This window comes from Sus scrofa, chromosome 2 (assembly GCF_000003025.6).
Source record: "Sus scrofa isolate TJ Tabasco breed Duroc chromosome 2, Sscrofa11.1, whole genome shotgun sequence".
Lineage (NCBI taxonomy): Eukaryota > Metazoa > Chordata > Mammalia > Artiodactyla > Suidae > Sus > Sus scrofa.
The window spans coordinates 132,413,245-132,432,906 of NC_010444.4; the positions used below are offsets into that span (position 1 = coordinate 132,413,245).

General features: G+C 40.4%; 1 protein-coding gene and 1 long non-coding RNA gene across 2 annotated transcripts; one reads left to right on the forward strand and one right to left on the reverse strand.

The window, feature by feature from the left end:
- Window positions 21–15,542, forward strand: KIAA1024L (KIAA1024 like). Its single transcript, XM_021084738.1, has 3 exons — window positions 21–3,219; window positions 11,450–11,677; window positions 15,292–15,542. The coding sequence occupies exons 1-3, from the start codon at window positions 2,995–2,997 to the stop codon at window positions 15,469–15,471; spliced, it is 633 nt and encodes a 210-aa protein (XP_020940397.1). The 5' UTR covers window positions 21–2,994; the 3' UTR covers window positions 15,472–15,542.
- On the reverse strand, window positions 15,640–18,224 carry LOC106509556. The gene is made up of 3 exons (XR_001307190.2): window positions 17,422–18,224; window positions 16,391–16,444; window positions 15,640–15,958 (listed from the first exon to the last, which is right to left on the reverse strand). It is a non-coding gene; the product is annotated as an uncharacterized LOC106509556 (long non-coding RNA).

Genomic DNA, 19,662 nt, shown 5'->3' on the forward strand with positions numbered 1-19,662 from the left:
AATGTTGCTATCAGGAAAGAAGGAAGGAAGGAAGGGAAAAGGGGGGAAGAAGGAAAGAAGGGAGGAAGGAGAAAGGGATGGAGAGAGAATGAGAAGAAAATCGGTAAATTAGTACGTAGACAATTTTGCCTAGTGAGTCATATTTAATTCTATGTTTATAATGCTCATGATTCAAAAGACAGTAATTCTGGGTCAAGATCCAAAGAGAGATGATGCTTTTGTTAAAATTTGCTATAAAGAAAGAGAATAAATGGTTACACGCATAGTAAGGATTGAGAAGCCCCAGATGTCCAGATTCCTACCAGATTGTTCCTGCCATATAACACTTTATTTATATTTATTTATACACCTTGTCACTCTGGAATGAAGATGTTGGTGACAGTAAAGAAATAGAAACCCTAAGTATTTGTCCAGTCACTCTAAGGTAAAACGTGTGCAGTTAAAAGGACAGCCATGAAATGAGTGTTACGTGATCAAATAAATTGGGTAAATGCTAGTGTTAACAAAGGAGAACGTGTGAGTCCTCTGTGTGAGTTTGTGTGTTATAAACCAGCAGAAGAGAATCTGGGATAAGCTGTAAACATTTTTGGCAATGGAATCCTTTTTTTTTTCCCTGGGCATGGTTGATTGCAAAACAGAGCACTAAGCCATGTTTAATCAAGTTTAATTGGATTATCAACTTTGAACCAGAGTAGAGCCCTTCTCAGGCTCTGGGAGAGACAATAGGCACCATTCTTTATTGAGCAAAGGGCTTTATGAGGTTCTTCAGATACGACTCCTATGGGGAAGGAGGCATCCAGTAGGGCTGCTCTTTTGTAATGTATCCAGTGCAAGGGCTCGCAAAAGAAAAGTGAAATATATCATCACACAAAAGATAGTAAAGGAAGAGTATGGACAAATCACTCTAAAATTTCAAAGGAGGGAAAATTCATGTCCCCTTCTACGGAAAATATGTAAAGTTTTTAATGAAAGGCTAGGTAGCAGCGATGGCCCATCCGAGGTATGATGAGGAGGTGGTCAGCATCCAGGGTTGGGAAGAAACGTTTCCATGAAGGAGGACTGGCATCAGCAGAGGTGTGATTGAGGGTTGGGGGAGGGGGCTCAGCCACTAGCAGGAGAGGAAGGAGAAAGTTTGGTTTCCTGACTATCAGTCGTATGGGCTACCCACACGGACAGTAGTGCGGAGAAATAACTGATGTTGTAGAGGTGACAGCAGACCACAGAGGCTGGGAGAAGATAAGAGAGTCTGAGACGGCAGTCATGAATGGAAAGAGACAGGATTCAGTGCTCTAGGCATCTAGAGCAAGGTGGAGGACTCTACAGGAAGAACGCCTAAGGAAAACTGAAGGCTCATTTCACCTACCTCATACTTTGGCTAAGGAAAGGATCTAATCAAATATATTTGGATCTGGGTTTTGTGTCTCCACTTGCCAATAGAGAGAGCCAAAGAGAATTGAGGTTCTTCTTGAAGATGTGTGTGTTATTCCCCAAAGAATCTTTTAGGAAAAGCAAATAGCCTGAGAAATATTTGTTCATTAGATGTATTCTGGCAGCTGCCAGAAAAGTCCAGAAGGTACCAAGTACACGCACATACGCATAACACACTTGATTCTTGAAACAAGTATTCTTGTGACTTAACTCTTTTGTTTCTGCCGTTCTGAAGTACCTCTTACTTTCTCCAGTAAGCATACTGAGAAAAATCAGCCAAACTTAATCCACAAATTCTAAGACAGTGGTAGAGTCTGGCCTCAAAAATTCATAGAGAAACCGTTAGTTGTTTAATCCAGTTTACAGCTATCAATAGGACAGATAATTTTTTTAACACTCTCAGGTTTATTGCTATAAAGAAGGTAAGTGCCCTCTAGTATCTTGCTTCATTCAAGAACTTGTCATCTGCGGGTCTAACAAGCTGTATGGCACACTCTTCTGAAATCTATTGCTGATACATTCCACATGTAACACCGTTACCTCTAAGAAAACCCTTCCTGCTGAATCGGATGGGTTCACAGAGGCGTAAACAGCAAAAAAACCTCTTTTAAAAACTGCTGATGTGTGTCTCCTTTGTCCCCTCATGCTCGAGAGGTTTTCCTCTTTCTCCAGATAGAAAACTATACGTCTGTGGTGAGAAGTAGGGTTTGCCTAAGGCAGAGTGGCTTGTACAGGAGCAAGCGTATTGCCCTTAAAGTCAGCATCACTTTTTGGCTAAAGACACTGTCCACAGCCTCACGCCCACCTTGGCTCTCTGAATAGCACATGGGTTCACTTAGGACAACACGTCATCCAAACCCAGCAGCCATGTTCCCTTTGCTTCCAAATGTACTTTGCAAACAGCAGGGCACATCACAGGCATGCATACAGCCAGGAGCAGAGTCAAAGAGACCTCACATAGTGGAGGCAGTGGTTGGGTCACGGAAGAAATGTAGCAAACTATAAAGCACATACTTTCTTACCATTTCCCTACTGGAGCCAAAGCGGACAACCTAAACATGGTTAAGTTTCATGTAAGCCTGAGACTCTGGGAGTCAAAACATGAGAAGAAACAAGATCCTGCGTATCGCATGTGAGGCTCTGTAGGCAGAACCAAGTCAACTGGGTCAGCTCAGCAATTTTCAGAGAGAAATATTAAGTAACATCTCCCTGCAGGGGACTTTTTTCGTGTGCTCCAAATCATGGACTGTGACCCTGAAATTCTGGCAGCCCGTCTCCAAAGAGTAGTTCCTCTTAAACTGTTATTTCTGACTCTGTGTGGAAAGACATCAATTGCTCTCCATACCCAAAGTTGGCATCCTAACCGCTTTAATGAGGGTAGATCCATTTGTTGCAGTCAAGCACCCTAAATGAGTGTGTGTGTGTGTGTGTGTGTGGTACAAAAGGTTTGGCAGAGGGCTACACTCTTCCTGTGTGTTCATGTGTCATTTTCAGAGTGGTTTCTGAGCACGGCCCGGAGCCCTGGTTTCAGATACCCGTCAGCAACCTCAGGGTCATTAATAATGGATGGCTCTCCCAGGAGCAGCCCTTGCCTACCTTTGTTTTCCACCACAGCTGAAGAGAGACATGGATCTCTCGGTTTTGCCAAATAACAACCATCCTGACAAATTCCTGCAGCTTGATGTGAAGTCTTTAAGGAGGAACTCAGCCCTTCTTCAGGCCAGCCTGGGGAGGTTTCCAGGAGGAAATTACCCTGCTGCCCAGCACTGGCAAAACCTCGTCTACTCCCAGGTAAGATGGGAGCACATACATATGCTGGGGGGAGAGGGATGCTTTCTCCTCGCTCTCTGCCATTTCATCATTTGTGCAAAAAGAAGGCCATAGGGAACAGAGTTCAAGATAGCTGCTCCCTCTTGCTGCAGAAAAGGTCTTTCTCTCTGCCTTAACCTCAGGTGACTTTCTCTGATCATTTTATAAACTCTGGGAGTTTCCCTAAGCATTTATTTTCCTCTAAACCACTAGCTTCTCAGCCTGTCTTCATTTTAGATGTTTGCCTAGCCCTCATTTTGCGCCTTCCCTTCAGATTTTTTTCAAACCAGTGACTACATTTGCAAATAAGGCTCTGGGAAGAGGAGCACCAACCTCTATCTTTTGGAATAGTCTAAGCAGAAAGCATCAGAAGCTTCTAGGTGGGCTCAGAGAAGGCCTCCAAGAGCACAGAGTCTTGCTTCCACCTATTTACATGGGCTCCCTTTCATCTCAAGCAGAGGAGACCCAGATTGTAGAACAATAGAAACCTAATGATGGAAGGAAAGAAAATAGAACTCTCCCCCTTAGAAAGGTGCTGTTATTTTTAGATGCTTATCTTTTCCACAGGTGTCTGTGTGGACAAGACATAATAGTCCATCTTCAAACCCAACACAGACTTCATTTCTTGCTTTCTTCCTTTGCCTCTTCCTTCTTCTGGCTACTCAAAGGAGAAGAATAAAACAGTGATGCGTTCCATGTGCTGAAATGAACATTAAGGCCCCTGACTGTTGCACAGCTTATGAAACAGGACTAAGCTTTGTTTTAAGACATGAGGGCTAATGGGGTTTAGAAACAGGAAGAAGCATTTCATTTCAGAGCAGATGTGACAGACCTACAAACCCCTGCACATCATTAAATCCTTTGGAGGGGCTCAAATTCCCTGAACAGAAATTTGTTTTCTTTTAAGAAACCGTTGCTGCTCATGAGGCCTGGTGCAGAGTAAGTCCTTTGTGGCGTGTTTGCCGCCTCCTCAGGACCTTTGTCCTGAGCTCATGCAAAATCAAGTACACTTGGACGATTAAGTAACTGTTTCCTCCCCCACAAGAATTTTAATTTATGTCCATCGTAAGGCAACCTATTATGACAACTGACTTTTAAGAATATTACATCCTTCCCTTTTATACTTCCTCAAAACCCCACCCATACACACCTTTTTGGTGTTTTTTTCCTGTGTTGAAGTTAAATGCAATGAAACATCTCCTTTGTCTTTCTTACTGTTTGTATCATGGGATCCAGTGATTCCAAAATCAGTTCCAAAAACCTTGGCCCTCCTGGGCTTTGAAGTTCTGTCTAAGAAAACAGTCAATAAATTCCTCTGAGGCTGGAACACACTGACCTAACATCTTTTGTTTAGTACTGAAGTTGACCTGTTTTCTATATGTGGAACTTCACAGTTTAAAGCTCTGGGTTTTCATTTTTTGTCTTTTGTCTTTTTAAGGCCACACCCATGGTATATGGAGGGTCCCAGGCCATAGGTCGAATTGGAGCTACAGCTGCTGGCCTACACCACAGCCATAGCAATGCTGGGTCCTTAACCCACTGAACAGGGCCAGGGATTGAACCTGCATCCTCATGGATACCAGTCGGGTTGGTTAATAACTGAGCCAGGGTGGGAACTCCTGAAAGCTCTGTTGGAAGTTGTTCCTTAACCTGAATGACATGCAAATTTTTAAAGGCTATCTTTTTCTGCAGGCCCTGGGGTGTTAGAATAGTTATTCAGGGCACACTAAGGAGATAAAAATTCACTTTGTATGTCTTCGAAGATATTATTAGTAATTGTAAACTACAGACGAATTTGATTTAGTTATTCTTTTATCCTAAAAAAGAAATGTCAAATGACTGAAGACAGGCCAATTTACTCTTGAAATAAGGAATGAAGGGAAGGAGGAAATCAGTTACAAATTTAGTTGGATAGATGTGGCCAAATTATGTGCTACAAATTATGAGTAGCAACCATAATATTCACTACTTCAGATCGCAGTTTGTTCATAAGTAATTCTTCTCTCCTTGGCTGGATCTTAAAATCAAAGAGTGATATAGTCATCGGTAAAAAATAAATCTAAAAGAAATGAACGTATGAAGGTTGTAGTGTAATGATACCTGAATAACACACTGAATAGACCAGGTAGTTTGAGGTGTTAGGGATGCATAAGGTGGCATCACAGTAGCACATGTGGGACTCCAGAGTCGCGGTTAGCTGGAAGGAAGCAAGTTCAAGATAGTCCTGGGTCTGACCAGGAATGCTCGCTGGGTGTTGTCTGAGATTTTACATTTTATTCTGAAAATTTGGAGAGGTTGATCAAAAACTTTAAGCAAGAGAATCACAGGATCAAATCCGTGTTTCATACAGGTAACCACTCTCGCAATTTGGAAAATAGAATCACTGTGGTTGGTGAGGAGCGCTTTCCAAGTTGTCTATGGGCCCACATGTGAAATATGAACAAAATGCCTTGTTTGCATTATGGTTATGATAGGAATTACACTGTATGTATAGATCAAGTTGGGGGAAATGGAAGTCTTTATGGTTGACTCTCCTGGTTCACGAGCATGACCTAATTTCCATTTATCCAGCTCTCCTTATGACTTTTGATTATGTCTTATAATTCCCCAGAACTATAGAAGTTTCGTATATAATTGTTAGGTTTATATAGTAATTACTGCTCTTAAGAACAGAAGCTTTTTTTTTAATTTTTTTTTTTTTTTTTTTCATTTTAGGTCTGCACCCATGACATATGGAAGTTCCCAGGCTAGGGGTCAAATCGCCATGCCACAGCCTCAGCAACATGGGATCTGAGCTGCACCTGCAACCTACACCACAGCCCACAACAACACTGGATCCTTAACCCACTGAGTGGGGCCAGGGACCAAACCCACATCTTCATGGATACTAGTCAGGTTCGTCACACTGAGCCACAAAGGGAACTCCAAGAATAAGAGCTTTTAAATCATGCTTGATAATAAAGTATGGCTCACATATGCTATTGATTATTATATATTGATTTTAAATCCAGAAATTGTATTAAAATATATTTTATGTTTACAGTAAATATCCCTGTAGATAATCATGTCATCTACTGTTTTGTCTCATTATGTAGAACCCTTATTACTTTTTATTTATTAATTAATTTTTAACACATTGCTTAGAACTTGCACTGCAGTAATACATGAATGTTTGTGATTACTGGCATCCTTGTATTAATTCTGAAGCCAAGATCAGTGTTTATAATATTTCAGCCATTAAGTAAATGTGCCCTGGACGTTTTCGGCAGATTCTCTTAGTTTAAGAAAGTTCCCTACTATTTCTAGTTTGCCAAGAAAGTTTGCTCTAAATATGTTTAAATATTTTCCAAGTAGTTTTCAAAATGTGCTGCAAAATTCCATGTTTTTTTTTCTCCTGGATAATTAGTGTGTTACATTGATCTTCTAATATTAAACCATCCTCTTGGTAAAACATCCTTTTCTGGTATAAATCTTTCTTATCCTGGAATATAAGATATGCTTCTTGTTGGATTCTATTTAGCAATATTACATTAATGAATTTTTTCATTTATAAGAGAAATTGGCCCATAATAAATGACCTTTTATTTTACCTACTGCCCTTATCTGGAGTTTATGCCAACTTCATAAAATGCATTGGAGAGTATTCCTTGTTTTTCTATATCTGGAAGATTTTGACTAAGATAGAACTGATCTGTTTCAAGAATGTCTGAGTGTAGATTGCAACACTTATTCAGCCTGGTGTTCTTAAATTTGTGTTTGGAAATAGATTTTAAACTATTGATTCAATCAGTCAAATTGTCACTGGTGTATTAACATCTATTTTTTTCCTTAAGTTTTGTAATATTATGTGGGAAGTCCCTGCTTGTATGTAAATTCTTAAAGTTGCTAGGATTATTCTCCTATTACACTTAATCTGTGCTATGTATCTTCCCATATTCTCTTTATGTTTCTAACATTATGTGTTTGTATCTTTATTTTCTTTTTTCCTAAGTATTGCCAGAGATATTTTTGATCATTTAACCTCTTCCGAGAAATAGCTTTCAATATCGTTGATTCTCTCTATTGTATGTTTGTTATTTTTCTTCATTGTTTATTGATTTCTCCTTCTATTGTTATTATTTCATGTTGACTCTTAGATTTGTGGTTTCCTTTTAAGGCTTTGAATTAAATGTTTATTACTTCATTAATTTTCTCATTCTGCTTTTATTATACAAGCATATATGCTTATAATATTCTCTCAAAAGCCACTTGGCTCCATTTTTCTTTTCCATTTTGTCCTAAATTTTTAAACTACCATTATTTAATTGAAATGTGTTTTAATTTCTACAAAATGTGGTAATTTACATTATCTTTTTGATATTGATATCTAAATTTCTAACTGAGTTGTCTATGATCAAAGAGCATGATCTACATAATATTAAATTTTTGAAACTTGTACCAGAACATTATCATTTTTGTAAACATTTAAGGTTTATTTAGAAATGAGTATTTTCATTGTTGAACAGCTATATCAGTGTCTTTGATCAAATTTGTTGGTTTCATTGTTTAAATCCTCTTTGATAACTATTTTGTCTGCTTGGTACAAATATGTGTGTATAAATTTCTGCTATCTCAAAAAATTATAAAGTTTTGCTTTATAAATTTTGAGATTATTTTATTAGATGCATACAAGTTTAGAATTATTATATTTTACTGGCATTTGATTGTATTGGCACTTATTCATTTTCTAGTAATATTTTCTATATTTGACAAAATATTTCACCTGAAAGTTAAGATTATTCTCTCTGATATAAATATTCAGAATCTTTCTACTCTCTTTCTTCTTGCAAACTATCCAGTTCTTTCTCTAATGTTTTCTTCTATTACATCAGTGCTGTGATTCTTGTACATAAATGCTCTGATTATTTATAATATTCTCTTCGAGCTGCAGGGGATTAGATTCCAAGTGACCACAGTTGACCCTTGTACCAAATATTTTTTCATCATATGATGTGAATAAACATCCATCTGGCTTATGATATTCCTTCATCCCTCTCCACAGCTTGACTATTAAGCCAATGCCACACATTTGTAGAATTTCAAGCTATCACTTGGCTAAGCTACACTGTAATGACAAAATAGCAATAATTGAAAAGAAAAAAAAAACACTCTTACTCAAGGGAAGTCTGAAGAATGGTAGGTGGTTTCAGTGGCAGCTCTTTTCTGAGGAGAATCTCAAGACTTCAAATTCTTTCACCTTGTAGCTCTGCCATCTCACAGTCTTTGCTTACAGTGACACAAAGTGGAATGTGAGGAAAAAAGTGAGCCAAAGATCTTGTTAGAGCTCTCAGGGCTCAGCTTGGAAGTAGTCTCTGCTACTTCTGTCCACTCATCATCAACTAGAAAAGAGCTGGCCCTCATTTAGTTTCTTTTTCCCTCCAGCATTCCATCTTTCATTTTAATCTTTCCTTCTACTTTTGGGTTTCTTCGTCCAAAAGGAAATTTTTAAGAATTCCTTCCTTATCATCCTATTCATTGTATATACTCTCACTGTTTGGTCTGTCTGAAAGTCTTCTACTTCACTCTTTTTATTAAACAATAACTTACTGATACATAAATGGCATAAATAGTGATTAAAGTGTATAAAGAATGGATGAAGTAATGGTTCATACAGAAAAGGCTTGGTAAGCTTCAAAGTGTTACTTTCCTTAATAAGTATTTTTTAGAAGTTATTTTAGAGCCCATATTATTAAAATAATGCATTTGCTATTGTGTTTCCTTTTGGTAAATATGGTCCACCTAGAATGTGTAGTGTAGTTAGAATCAAATACATACTTTGGTTTCTTTCTTAAGAGATTTTTGAAAAGAAATTATCAAAGTACCGAAGAACCTCAACAATAATTAGTATTTTCTAGTTCTTCCATAAATTTTTAATAAAGTTATCCTATTAATTTTCCATTTCAAATGTCCTTCAGACATGAAATTGTCATGCAACACAAAAATAAATGGCACTATGTTCTGGGATAAACCTCACACTTTCAAGAATATGGCTTGGAATTAAGATCTTGAATGTTCTTTTAAAATACACCGCTGATTATTTTTCTGGGTTTTTTTTGTATATTAGTTTTTCAAGGTCTTTATACATCGTAATAGAATGTATTGTTTTTTTCTTAATCCTCAAAACTGTATTTTTTGATTTATAGAGTTTTCTTATTTAAGAAGCTCAAGGAATAGTGTAGCAGGCAAGAAAAGTGACAAAGCTAATTTTTCACTGTCAGAGAATTATTTCTCTTCAAAGATGATTAAAGATATCTAGTCTTGAAGAAAAAAACTTGAGTCAGAATTATGCTAAACTGAAACTATGCAAATTGCATATCAAATTTTTTTTCTCAATTCAGAAACATTTTTTATGAGGTCATCCATCTTAAAGAAAAATGCTAAGTCAAGATGATTTATTGTTTCATTGCAGACTTCAGTATTATAGAATTTAAAGTGATTTTGACAGATCAACAACTTAATAAAGTCAGAGATCTCCAAGTTGACCTCCAAGTATGTTAAAAATGTCTGGATGGAGAAAATTAGGGAAACCTAAGGCCAAAGAGCATAGAGCATGTGGATGGTTTTACCTAGTTTATCTTTTTTGTTGTTGTTTTTTGTTTGTTTGCTTGGTCTGCCAGCCATTTCAGAAGGAAACTATATACAGTATTAGTTTACAACTTAGCCTACATATACACGTATTTAATATGATCTATATGCCCCACTAGATTCTGAGGGAATCAGTCATTGAAAATTATAAATATGACTTAGAGAAATATTAATGACTATTGAAACTTAACTGTTTAGGAAGGTTGAAATGTGTGAAACACATTTATTGAAAAACTGCCTTAAAGTAATATATATATAAAATGTGTCACCAGTTTTTTAAGGGTCAACTCAAGTTTTTTAAAAAATTAACTTATCTAGAATTCCTCTCCCTTGATGTCCCATGATAGATGAGACAGTGTTCTGTAAGCTTTTTGTTTCTTCTCAATTTTATTTGACCAGTGAACGAATTTTAATCTAAAATTTTTCTACCTTCATGATAGTTTTGTAGTCATAAGAGAAAAAAAAAAGCAAAGTAAAATAATAAAGGTCATACCAGACACAGAAAAATATGCATTGTATGCTTCTATTTATATACATGAGTACAAACTGAGCTATGCTGTTAAACTGGGGGATACTGATTATCCTTGAGGAGGGGAAGGATAATGACGGGAGGGGAGCATGGGATATGCTGGTAAAGGTTTGTTTCTTAATAGACTCTGGGGTTCATTTGGTATGTGAAAATGCTTTGAGTGCTACATTTTTAATATATGCGTTTTTCTGTATGTATATCATGCTTTAATTTAAAAAGTTTTTAAAGCTCTGAAAGTCAGAATTAAAGCCATCTAATAGCCAGCTGGTCTGTAGATACATATATATTGCAAGGCTGAGTTAGTCCTTTTCTCCAAGTTGTCTGAAACAGGAGTCCCAAGGGAGTGCCCATGACCGTCAAGGCATATTTATAAAATGCCTTCAAATCTTGACTTTGCTGGATTAATACAGCAGTGTTAAATATCATTTTTATCAGTCATGGAATGCACAAATAGAAAGAAGTAGAATGTCACTGAATCTCAGTGCAGGTAAGCTGGGAGGAAAATGGCTTTGTTTAGAATGTTACTATTTGAATGAAAGAACTATGTCCTGGAGTTCCTGTAGTGGCTCAGCAGAAAGGAACCCAGTTAGTACCCATGAGCGCATGGGTTTTATCCCTGGCCTTGCTCAGTGGGTCGGGTATTCGGCGTTGCCATGAGCTGTGATGTAGGTTGCAGGCACGACTTGGATCCCGCACTATTGTGGCTATGGTGTAGGTGGGCAGGTCCAATTCGCCCCCTAGCCTGGAAACTTCCATATGCCCTGGGTATGGCCCTAAAAAAAAAAAAAAAGCAAAAAAAAAGTCCTTTCTCTGTAGTTATCCAACCGCATTTTAGTGGAGAGTACTGAGGTTGAATAAAATCGCATGCAAAGAAAACTCAATAGATGATGGAATTCTAGATCCTAGAGCTCTTCTTTCACTCGTTATCCCAACTGTCCTGACCTGCGGGGCCTCGAGGCAGAAACAGCACTCTTTTAGGTACTATTACTTCACATTGCTTTCCCTAGCATCAGTGTCTCCTGGGTAAATAAGAAGCCTTGTCTCTCTGCCTCCTCACAGAGGGAGAAGAAGACTCTCACTGCTCAACGAGGGAGGGGATGCAGCGCCGAGGGTTCCGTGGCCACAGAGAGGCCCCCACCATCCCTGTCATCAGTTCTGAAGAATAACCCACTGTACGGTGATGTCAGCTTGGAGGAAGCTATGGAAGAAAGAAAAAAGAATCCTTCCTGGACCGTGGAGGAGTATGACAAGCATTCTCTGCATGCAAACCTCTCTGGGCATCTGAAGGTACTCAGGGCCAAGCATCAACTCCTTGAACCGAGGAGGTCGGTGGGTTAAATAATCCTTAAGGAAACAGGTAGTGAGATGAGAGGCACACTTCACTAAGCACAAAATCTCCAGATTTCACGTAATTTTGGCCTCTGGCTCCACGTGCTCTTTGTCACTACTCCCATTTATTTATTTGTTTTGTGTTTTACAATTTCAGCAATTACCAGCATCTCTAGAGGGTAGAGAGAAAGAAATGCCACGGCCCAGAAGAAGGGTTTACCTGGGAGGTAACAGGTTCTGAAAATTAATTTGCCAGATTAAAGATGTTTTCCCTCTAGTTTTGTGATCATTTATATTCATCAATATTAAAGAATTCCCACATATTGATTAAATAGTCTGGCCTAGGCACCGGGCAAGGCAGTTCTCATCAAAGATCATTTTATTTCAAACCCACTCAGTGATTTAAGATTGCACATTTACATTTTGGATATTTTCCTGTGTCTCAGTAACGAAACAAAACAAAAACATTTCAACACAGGAAAAGTATGCAATGAACTCATTCACCCCGATTAAACCCAACTCAAGTTTTTCTTTCCCCCTCCTCCTCTGGTGTTACCCATGCAATATAGGGTCTAGAAATACCTGAAAGGCAGGGAGAGTGGCCCTCCGTTTTCTGAGTGGGCCTTGGCTCTCCTCTGCTCACCCTAGGGCTGGAGAGGCCACACATTTTCCAGGTACTTTTCCTTTAAGCGTGTATGGCTCTTCTAAGCCCTCTACCTTAATCACCTACAGACTTTTTTCCTTCTCAAGTGGGCAGCATTATGTCCCCTTAAAATCTTACACTTTTTAGAATCTCAAATGTGTACTCCTCGAACCATTGGTCAGAGCCTTTGAGGTTTCTTAATCTCCTAGTGGATTTAGTGTATCTCCTCCTTCATGTAGGTTCTTTTCCAAAGGCGTTTCGATAACAGACACTCCCTGCTAGCAACAATGAAGTTGTTTTTTTAAATCAGGAGTCTAAAGATCAAGACTTCTAAGAAATGACCTCCCACCATTTAGCGAGGGCCTCTGTTCTTCTCCTTGCTGGTTACATGAATGGCTGGAGGACTATAAAGATGGATATGACTATGGCTGCACCTGCAAAGCTCATCTAACTGAGCAAATAACAAACAGTAACTCTAGAACAAGACAGAGGCAGTGACTGGGTCGAGGACTGTGACTGCTGCAATTGCAGAAAGTGCTGTGCCCATTCAGAAGAGGACAGAGACACGGTGGATTATAAGAAGCTTCAGAAAAAGTTAATAAGAGTTTCTGTCATGGCTCAGTGGTTAACCAATCCGACTAGGAACCATGAGGTTTCAGGTTCGATCCCTGGCCTTGCTCAGTGGGTTAAGGATCCAGCGTTGCTGTGAGCTGTGGTGTAGGTTACAGACGCGGCTTGGATCCCGAGTTGCTGTGGCTCTGGCGTAGGCCAGTGGCTACAGCTCCGATTCAACCCCTAGCCTGAGAACCTCCATTTGCTGTGGGAGTGGCCCAAGAAATGGCAAAAGACAAAAAAAAAAAAAAAAAAAAAAAAAAGTTAATATATGTTGCGCTTGCAGGATGAGTAGAATTCCGGAAGACAGATTATTTGTGTGAGTGGAGAGGCTCTCTTCTCTCAGAAGTAGCAAGGAAAAAGGCACAAATGCAAGAGTGTAGAGAGTTTGCCAGCATGATAGATGGTCCAGTTTTGCTGGAGCTACAGTTTAAGTAACAGGATAATGAGGAAAGTAAGGTTAACAAACAGACTCAATGTTTGAAGCAAGGCTACAGAAATCAAATGTTACTGACAATGAGGGGCACATTTTTTTCTTGAGCTCTACCAGGGTTTAGGCTTAGGAAGTTTGCATGTGAATATGCTGCATGCATTCCTTTCCAAAAGCCAGGCCTGGCCCCTCCCCTCTCGGTCTCTCCCTGCACACTTGCCTCCGAGCAGAGACCCTGCAGCACAGAGGCCTGTGTACAGTCCTCATAATGCTATTCTTTAGCCCTTTTTTTGAGGGATGTTTCTAGAAGTCATGACTTTTGTTTTTCCTAGATTCTTCTTATTCCTCCTTAATTCAACTTCTTTCATCACATCCCTACCCGTATCACCAAATTAGCAAACAGCGCCCCTAACTTACTTGGTGAAACATTTTTCAACCAATTACAAGCTGTAAAATTCCACGTGCCTTTGGCCATTCCCATTTTTCTAAATTACTAAGAGCTGATAAAGAAGAAAGGAGAAAAGAAGCACGTCCCTAGCTGCCAAGGCAAAAGCTCGAAGCAGGATGTAGACCAGAGAGTCTCCATTATGGAAGTTCATGCTGAAGAATGAGGCATCAAAGTTACAGGCACCTGCAGGCCTCTGATGAGGACAGAGATCAAAAGAGGGATAAGAGTGAAGTAGGCGAGGGTTTTTAAGTCATCCCTCTGCACAGATCATCCGAATTTCATTTCAGTGTTTTAGCTTTTATAAGACTGGGAAGTGGACACTGGCGACAGTGTGATAGAAGAGTTAGGGACGTTGCTGTCATCAGACTCCACCCAGCTCCCTTCCTTCCACTCTCAGCAGTCTGAAGCTGGTTCATTACTCTTGCGTCCAGCCATGGAAACTGCCTGCCTTTAGCAGGTCTGTTGAGACCAGAGAGGCAGAGAGAAGGTGGGCAGGCCAGCTCCAAGCCATTGCAATAATCCAAATGAGAAATATAACCTGACGTGGGTTTGTGAATATAGAGATTCAGCATTCACCATGCATTTGTGGCACGTCTACTAGATATCAGGCAGGGATAACTGAACCTAGCTTGAAACACAGAAGGAGAGCATAAGAGAAAAAATATATATACTTCATGTGTTTTAAATGTATAGATAGGAGAGTTTGCAGAGGATTTACTGGACATAGGAGATGAGGTTGAGCTAAAGGCACCTCTGCAGGGCTGAAAGGAAGGCAAGGATAGTGAAAGAAACTGAGACATGGGGAATAGGAGGTGATACGGGGAAGGATAGATTGCATCCTTTCTTCAGAAGGTCAAACGCCAGAGTTTCCACATGCCTCCTCCATGCCATAGCCCTCTCCGAGGAAGACCAGAAGGTTAAGAAGCGTGGAAAAGACCCTTGCCTCTGGGTCTTACTCCTTCTTCCATGGAAGTCAGCTTCTGGATTTACTGAAAAACTCAGCAAATGTCTTTCTCCCTATGATGTCAATAAAATCAAACTTCCAAGACTCCTCTTAGGCAAGGCATTTTAATTTTATTTCAACTCACTCACCTATTTATGAGTTGGAAGAGACACTGCCTTGGCTACAATATGGCAGAAACACTCTTGTGTTTCTGACCCTGCAGCCAGAGCCATTTCTTCAATAAATCCCGCAGACTCCCTCATGAATTCTCATGTAGACCTACAGATTGGAGCTGAGAATTCCTGGTGAGCCAGGAGGCTACCGCTGCATAATTTTCTACTGGGTGAAGCCTAGCTTCTCTTATGTGAGCTGTGGCACTTAAGCCTCACTCAGGACAGCATGACCATGGCCGTAAGGTACCGACAGGGTCTTGTTCTGCAGTCCCAGTGAGTCTGCAACACTGATTGAGCCGATTCTCTGTGTAATTTTCTTTTAGGAAAACCCTCATGACCTACGGTTTTGGTTGGGAGACATGTACACACCAGGTTTTGACACCTTATTGAAAAAGGAAGAGGAACAAGAGAAGCATTCAAAATACCGTCGCATAGGTCTGATTTTGCTCCTTGCTGCCTGCATCTTGGTTTCCATAGTGACTGTTAGCGCTTTATTCACATAAAGAAACTACCATAGACACAGCCACTTTAAATTTCTTTAAAATATTTCTCAATAAACGTTTTCAGAAAAACATGTCCACGGAGTGTGACTGTTGTTGATTGTGGAGTTAAATGTCGTTGTCTCGTAGGATGCTAATGTTGTTTAAGATATGCTGGCTTTCTTTGCTTCGTTCCACACAGTGAATCCTTTGTAAGAATTCCAACTTGAGTTCTATCCTTTGGGAAGCAGGAATTTGGGGGATCGTGACCACTAAAACGTTAATACATACAAGCAAAATTAAACACTTTGATAGCAAAACAGCACCAACGACTGTCAGCAGCTCTGTCGTAATGCGTACACTATATTCACCTTGTTTTTAAAATGCTGTCACCACACTCCTGTCATCACTAGGAAAGTTGAGCAGATCATTTCTTGGCCAACTGCGAGGTATACAGGATAAAAGCTTCTGGTTGTGCTGCCTGGTTGGTTGGAGTCATCTTCCTTTACTCCTGTTTAAGCCAGAAAAAAAAAGGGGCTAGGGCTATTCCATCGTATTTTTCTTTTTTCAGTAATTTTTTTTTTTTTGTCTTTTTGCTATTTCTTTGGGCCACTCCCGTGGAATATGGAGGTTCCCAGGCTAGGGGTCGAATTGGAGCCGTAGCCACTGGCCTACGCCAGAGCGACAACAACGCGGGATCCGAGCCGCGTCTGCAACCTACACCACAGCTCATGGCAACGCCGGATCGTTAACCCACTGAGCAAGGGCAGGGACCGAACCCGCAACCTCATGGTTCCTAGTCGGATTCGTTAACCACTGCGCCACAACGGGAACTCCCAGCAATTTTTTATAATGCCTCAGTTTTGCATTGCCATTTTAGTAGACCCGAACTTGGACAGGCCATAGTTAAAGAATTGTCACACTGAGGTCCAGTTGTACTTACTGATTGATCCAAATTGGCTATTGTGACCCCTGGTGGCGATCATCATCCCTGGTCCTAAAAAATCAGAGGAAATGCTGCCAAGAGAACTGAACTTGCGTCCTAACCGTGCCTTTTGCTAACTTTTGACCCTAAGCAGGTTATTCTCTCTGAGAAAGGATAACATCCCCTCCGTGGCAGGGCTTGCCTGATGACTACATAAGAGGCATAGATAAAAGTAATACCTGGCTCCTAGTAAGTAGCTACCTCGCTAACTGCAATTGTTATTAATATGGTTGATCACACCTGAAGTCACCTTACATTGAGTGCTGATACCCAGAGACACGGTTCTGGCCACAGAAGGAGAAGCAGGTCCCCACCCTACCCTTTCTCCTAGGACGCCCTCCCCTTAGTCTCTTATCCCTGCTTCTTTCTCCTCTTTCAAGACTCCCCCGAACCCCCTCACTCTCTTGGGCAAAAACAAAAAGGGACTCTCTCCTCTTCCCATTCGTCGTATTTTGCCCTTTGGAGTTGCCATATCATTGTGTTGTATTTCTCTTAAAGATACTTGAAATAAAGTACGTTAAAGTACAGCGTGGCCGCATTAGGCACAAAGACTGTCTCAGGCACAGTCGTCCTTGACTTATGCCTCCTTGCCCTATGGTAGGTTCCAGTCCCATTTAGAACTGAATTAAGAAGCCGCGAAGGTCCTGGAAGCTTCCTGGGGGAAGACCACCTCTGACTGTGACACCTCATTGTGAACCCTTTGCTGTGGCTCTGTTTTCAAAGCCTGAGCGTCCAGAGTTTGCTTCTAAGGGATTCAAACACGTTCTGGCCTCTGCTGAATGGAAAGCATTTGTGCTGCCCCAGGTCACATCAGGCTGTCCAGGGCCACGTACAGGTAAGGCTCTCTGAAGACACAAAGCGAGGGTAACCACAGAAGTATGAAGCTGCCCACCTGAACTCCTGGCCCTTTGACCCCTTCTCAGTACCCTTCTCTCCTGCCCCGTCAAGCACCTAGTGTTGCTCTGCTCCTCGGTCCTATCTAGTCTCACCTGCCATACTCTCCGGTCATTTCTCTTTAGCATCAGCGATGTCATTCCTTTGCTGTGGTTCTGCAACCAGTCTTCCTTTTCAGCCTTCATTGTACCTGAAGAATCACAATCCATTATGGTCGATCTTTGGGTGAATGTTGTGCATTTACAAAAGAGGAAACATTGTAAGTAGAAACCATCTGGGCATGCACTTAAACTTGTACCAGGAAGGCAGCTCCAGTTTCTCCTTCAGTATGGGCTTTGAAGCTGGCTCCAGCAGAAAAGGCATAATGATATTATGAAAATACAGAAGTGATGGCCCTAAACAGGCTTAAGTTTAAATAGGGGTGGTGTTTAAAAAGCTCAGATCCAGCGAGTCAATGAACTAATGCTTTAAAAGCATTTAAATACAACCCTTGGCACACAGTAGGTGGTCAATGAATAATAATGGTAATTACCTTCAAAGCAGTAACTATTTTAATCACCTCTTAAAGTTTTTTTAAATTGAGATAAAGTCTGGGAGTTATAAACTTTAAGTAATATGGTTTCAAATAGTAATCTTTCCCAGGTTCTGAGGACGGCACCCTCCCCCCAAGAGTTTTGCGTTTTTTGTTTTGGTTTTTTGTATTAGGTTAGTGTGTGGGAGATCTAAAAGCAAGTAGAATCGTATTTTTTTAGAGAAAAAAAAATTCCAGCAGTGGATACTTTTTAAAAAGGCTGTTCTCTGATTTAAAAGAAGAATCAAAATTGTCTTTTTCGTTTGTTTGTTTTTTTGTTTTTGTTTTTACAAAAACCATTAGGGCTATTCCAATTACATTCATGTTGCTGTCCCTAGTGGAGAGTTTGTGGTTAGAAAAAGAGAAAAGGGGTGTGTGACTGCTGCATTTATCCAGAGTGCATTCCTGCCATCTGGTGGTGACATTTACCGTGCGTGCCCTTGGCCCAGGAAAAAGCCTTTTACCAAAGGGACATTTCACGGGTGGAAGTCTAAGTCCCCTCTGTGGGTAGAATCTGTAGTGCCATCTGGTGGCCAAGAGCTCCTGTCGGCCCTCCTCTTGCAACCACCAGTTTTGGATATCTTTTTTTTTTTTTTTTTTTTTTTTTTATGCTTTTTAGGGCCACACCTGAGGCATATGGAAGTTCCCAGGCTAGGGGTCCAGTCGGAGCTGTAGGTGCTGCCTATACCACAGCCACAGCCACAGCAACGCCAGATCTTTAACCTACTGCGTGAGGCCAGGGATTGGACCAGCATCCTTGTGGATACTAGCGGAGTTCTATAACCAAGGGAACCACAACAGGAACTCCTGATACCCTCTTATCTTGCAAGAAAAGACATCTGTCTGACACCGTCATCCTGACATTTGAAGGCAGGGTGGGAGCTCATAGCAGTCCGACTCTGCTGCACAAATACACCAAAGCCAAAGATAGACGTGTTCTCAGAGATCACCTCATTCCTCATCTCCCCAAACTGCTTAGGATTTTAGGACTATTAAATAACTTACTGCTTGTTCCAGATGCGGTATGGCCTGAATTTGTGCATTTTTAGGTCTCTGTATTGAGAGGGTTTATATTCTAATTCCTCTTTTTCCTATATCTACTGTTTCTTACAATTTTAAACATTCTCCCCTCCTATGAGTTAGAAGGTGAAATTTTAAAAGTCTCCCCTCCTATCATTGAAAAGGTAATTTTATCATCTAGGAGAACTCATTTTTAAAACTTTAATTACAACCCTTGCATCTCAACCCCTCTGGTTTCCACTTACACACTCACTGCGTCTCACAGCCTGTTCTTTTTTAGAGGAAAGATAACTTTTCGGTTCCTTCCAAATAATCACTTAGTCCAGGCTCTTGCCCAACTTGAGGTGAGAATATTCAACCAAAGTGAGCAACTTCAGAGAGTGAACACAGCTTTCTGCCAGAGCAGTTGTTCTGTTCTCATTTTATGGACACTATGACTCATGTCCTGATCAAATTTCCCTCTGTGCAGACTGCTGGAAAAATTCAGGACCAAAGTGGGGCCCTCTCTTAAGAAGTATTGGGACTTCCTCGTGTGCTTCTCCTCTCCTGTCCTCATTCATGGCTCCATTTCATCATCCATCCTTTGTTTCATCTTCTTCACAGCCCAAATACATGGCATCTCTTGTGCTCTGTTTTTCTCAATGCCTTAAACCTAGTCACAAGATACAAAGTATGCAGAAAAAGAGGATATAGAGAATTGTGTGCATGAGTTCTCTATGCATCCACATGTATCTCAGAACCAAAT

Bases quoted from the DNA above. Each gene is read 5' to 3' on its own strand.
- KIAA1024L (XM_021084738.1), top strand. From the start codon at position 2,995: ATGGCTCTCCCAGGAGCAGCCCTTGCCTACCTTTGTTTTCCACCACAG. The intron at 3,220-11,449 runs GTAAGATGGGAG...GCCTCCTCACAG, and splicing joins AAAACCTCGTCTACTCCCAG to AGGGAGAAGAAGACTCTCAC. The intron at 11,678-15,291 runs GTACTCAGGGCC...ATTTTCTTTTAG, and splicing joins ACCTCTCTGGGCATCTGAAG to GAAAACCCTCATGACCTACG.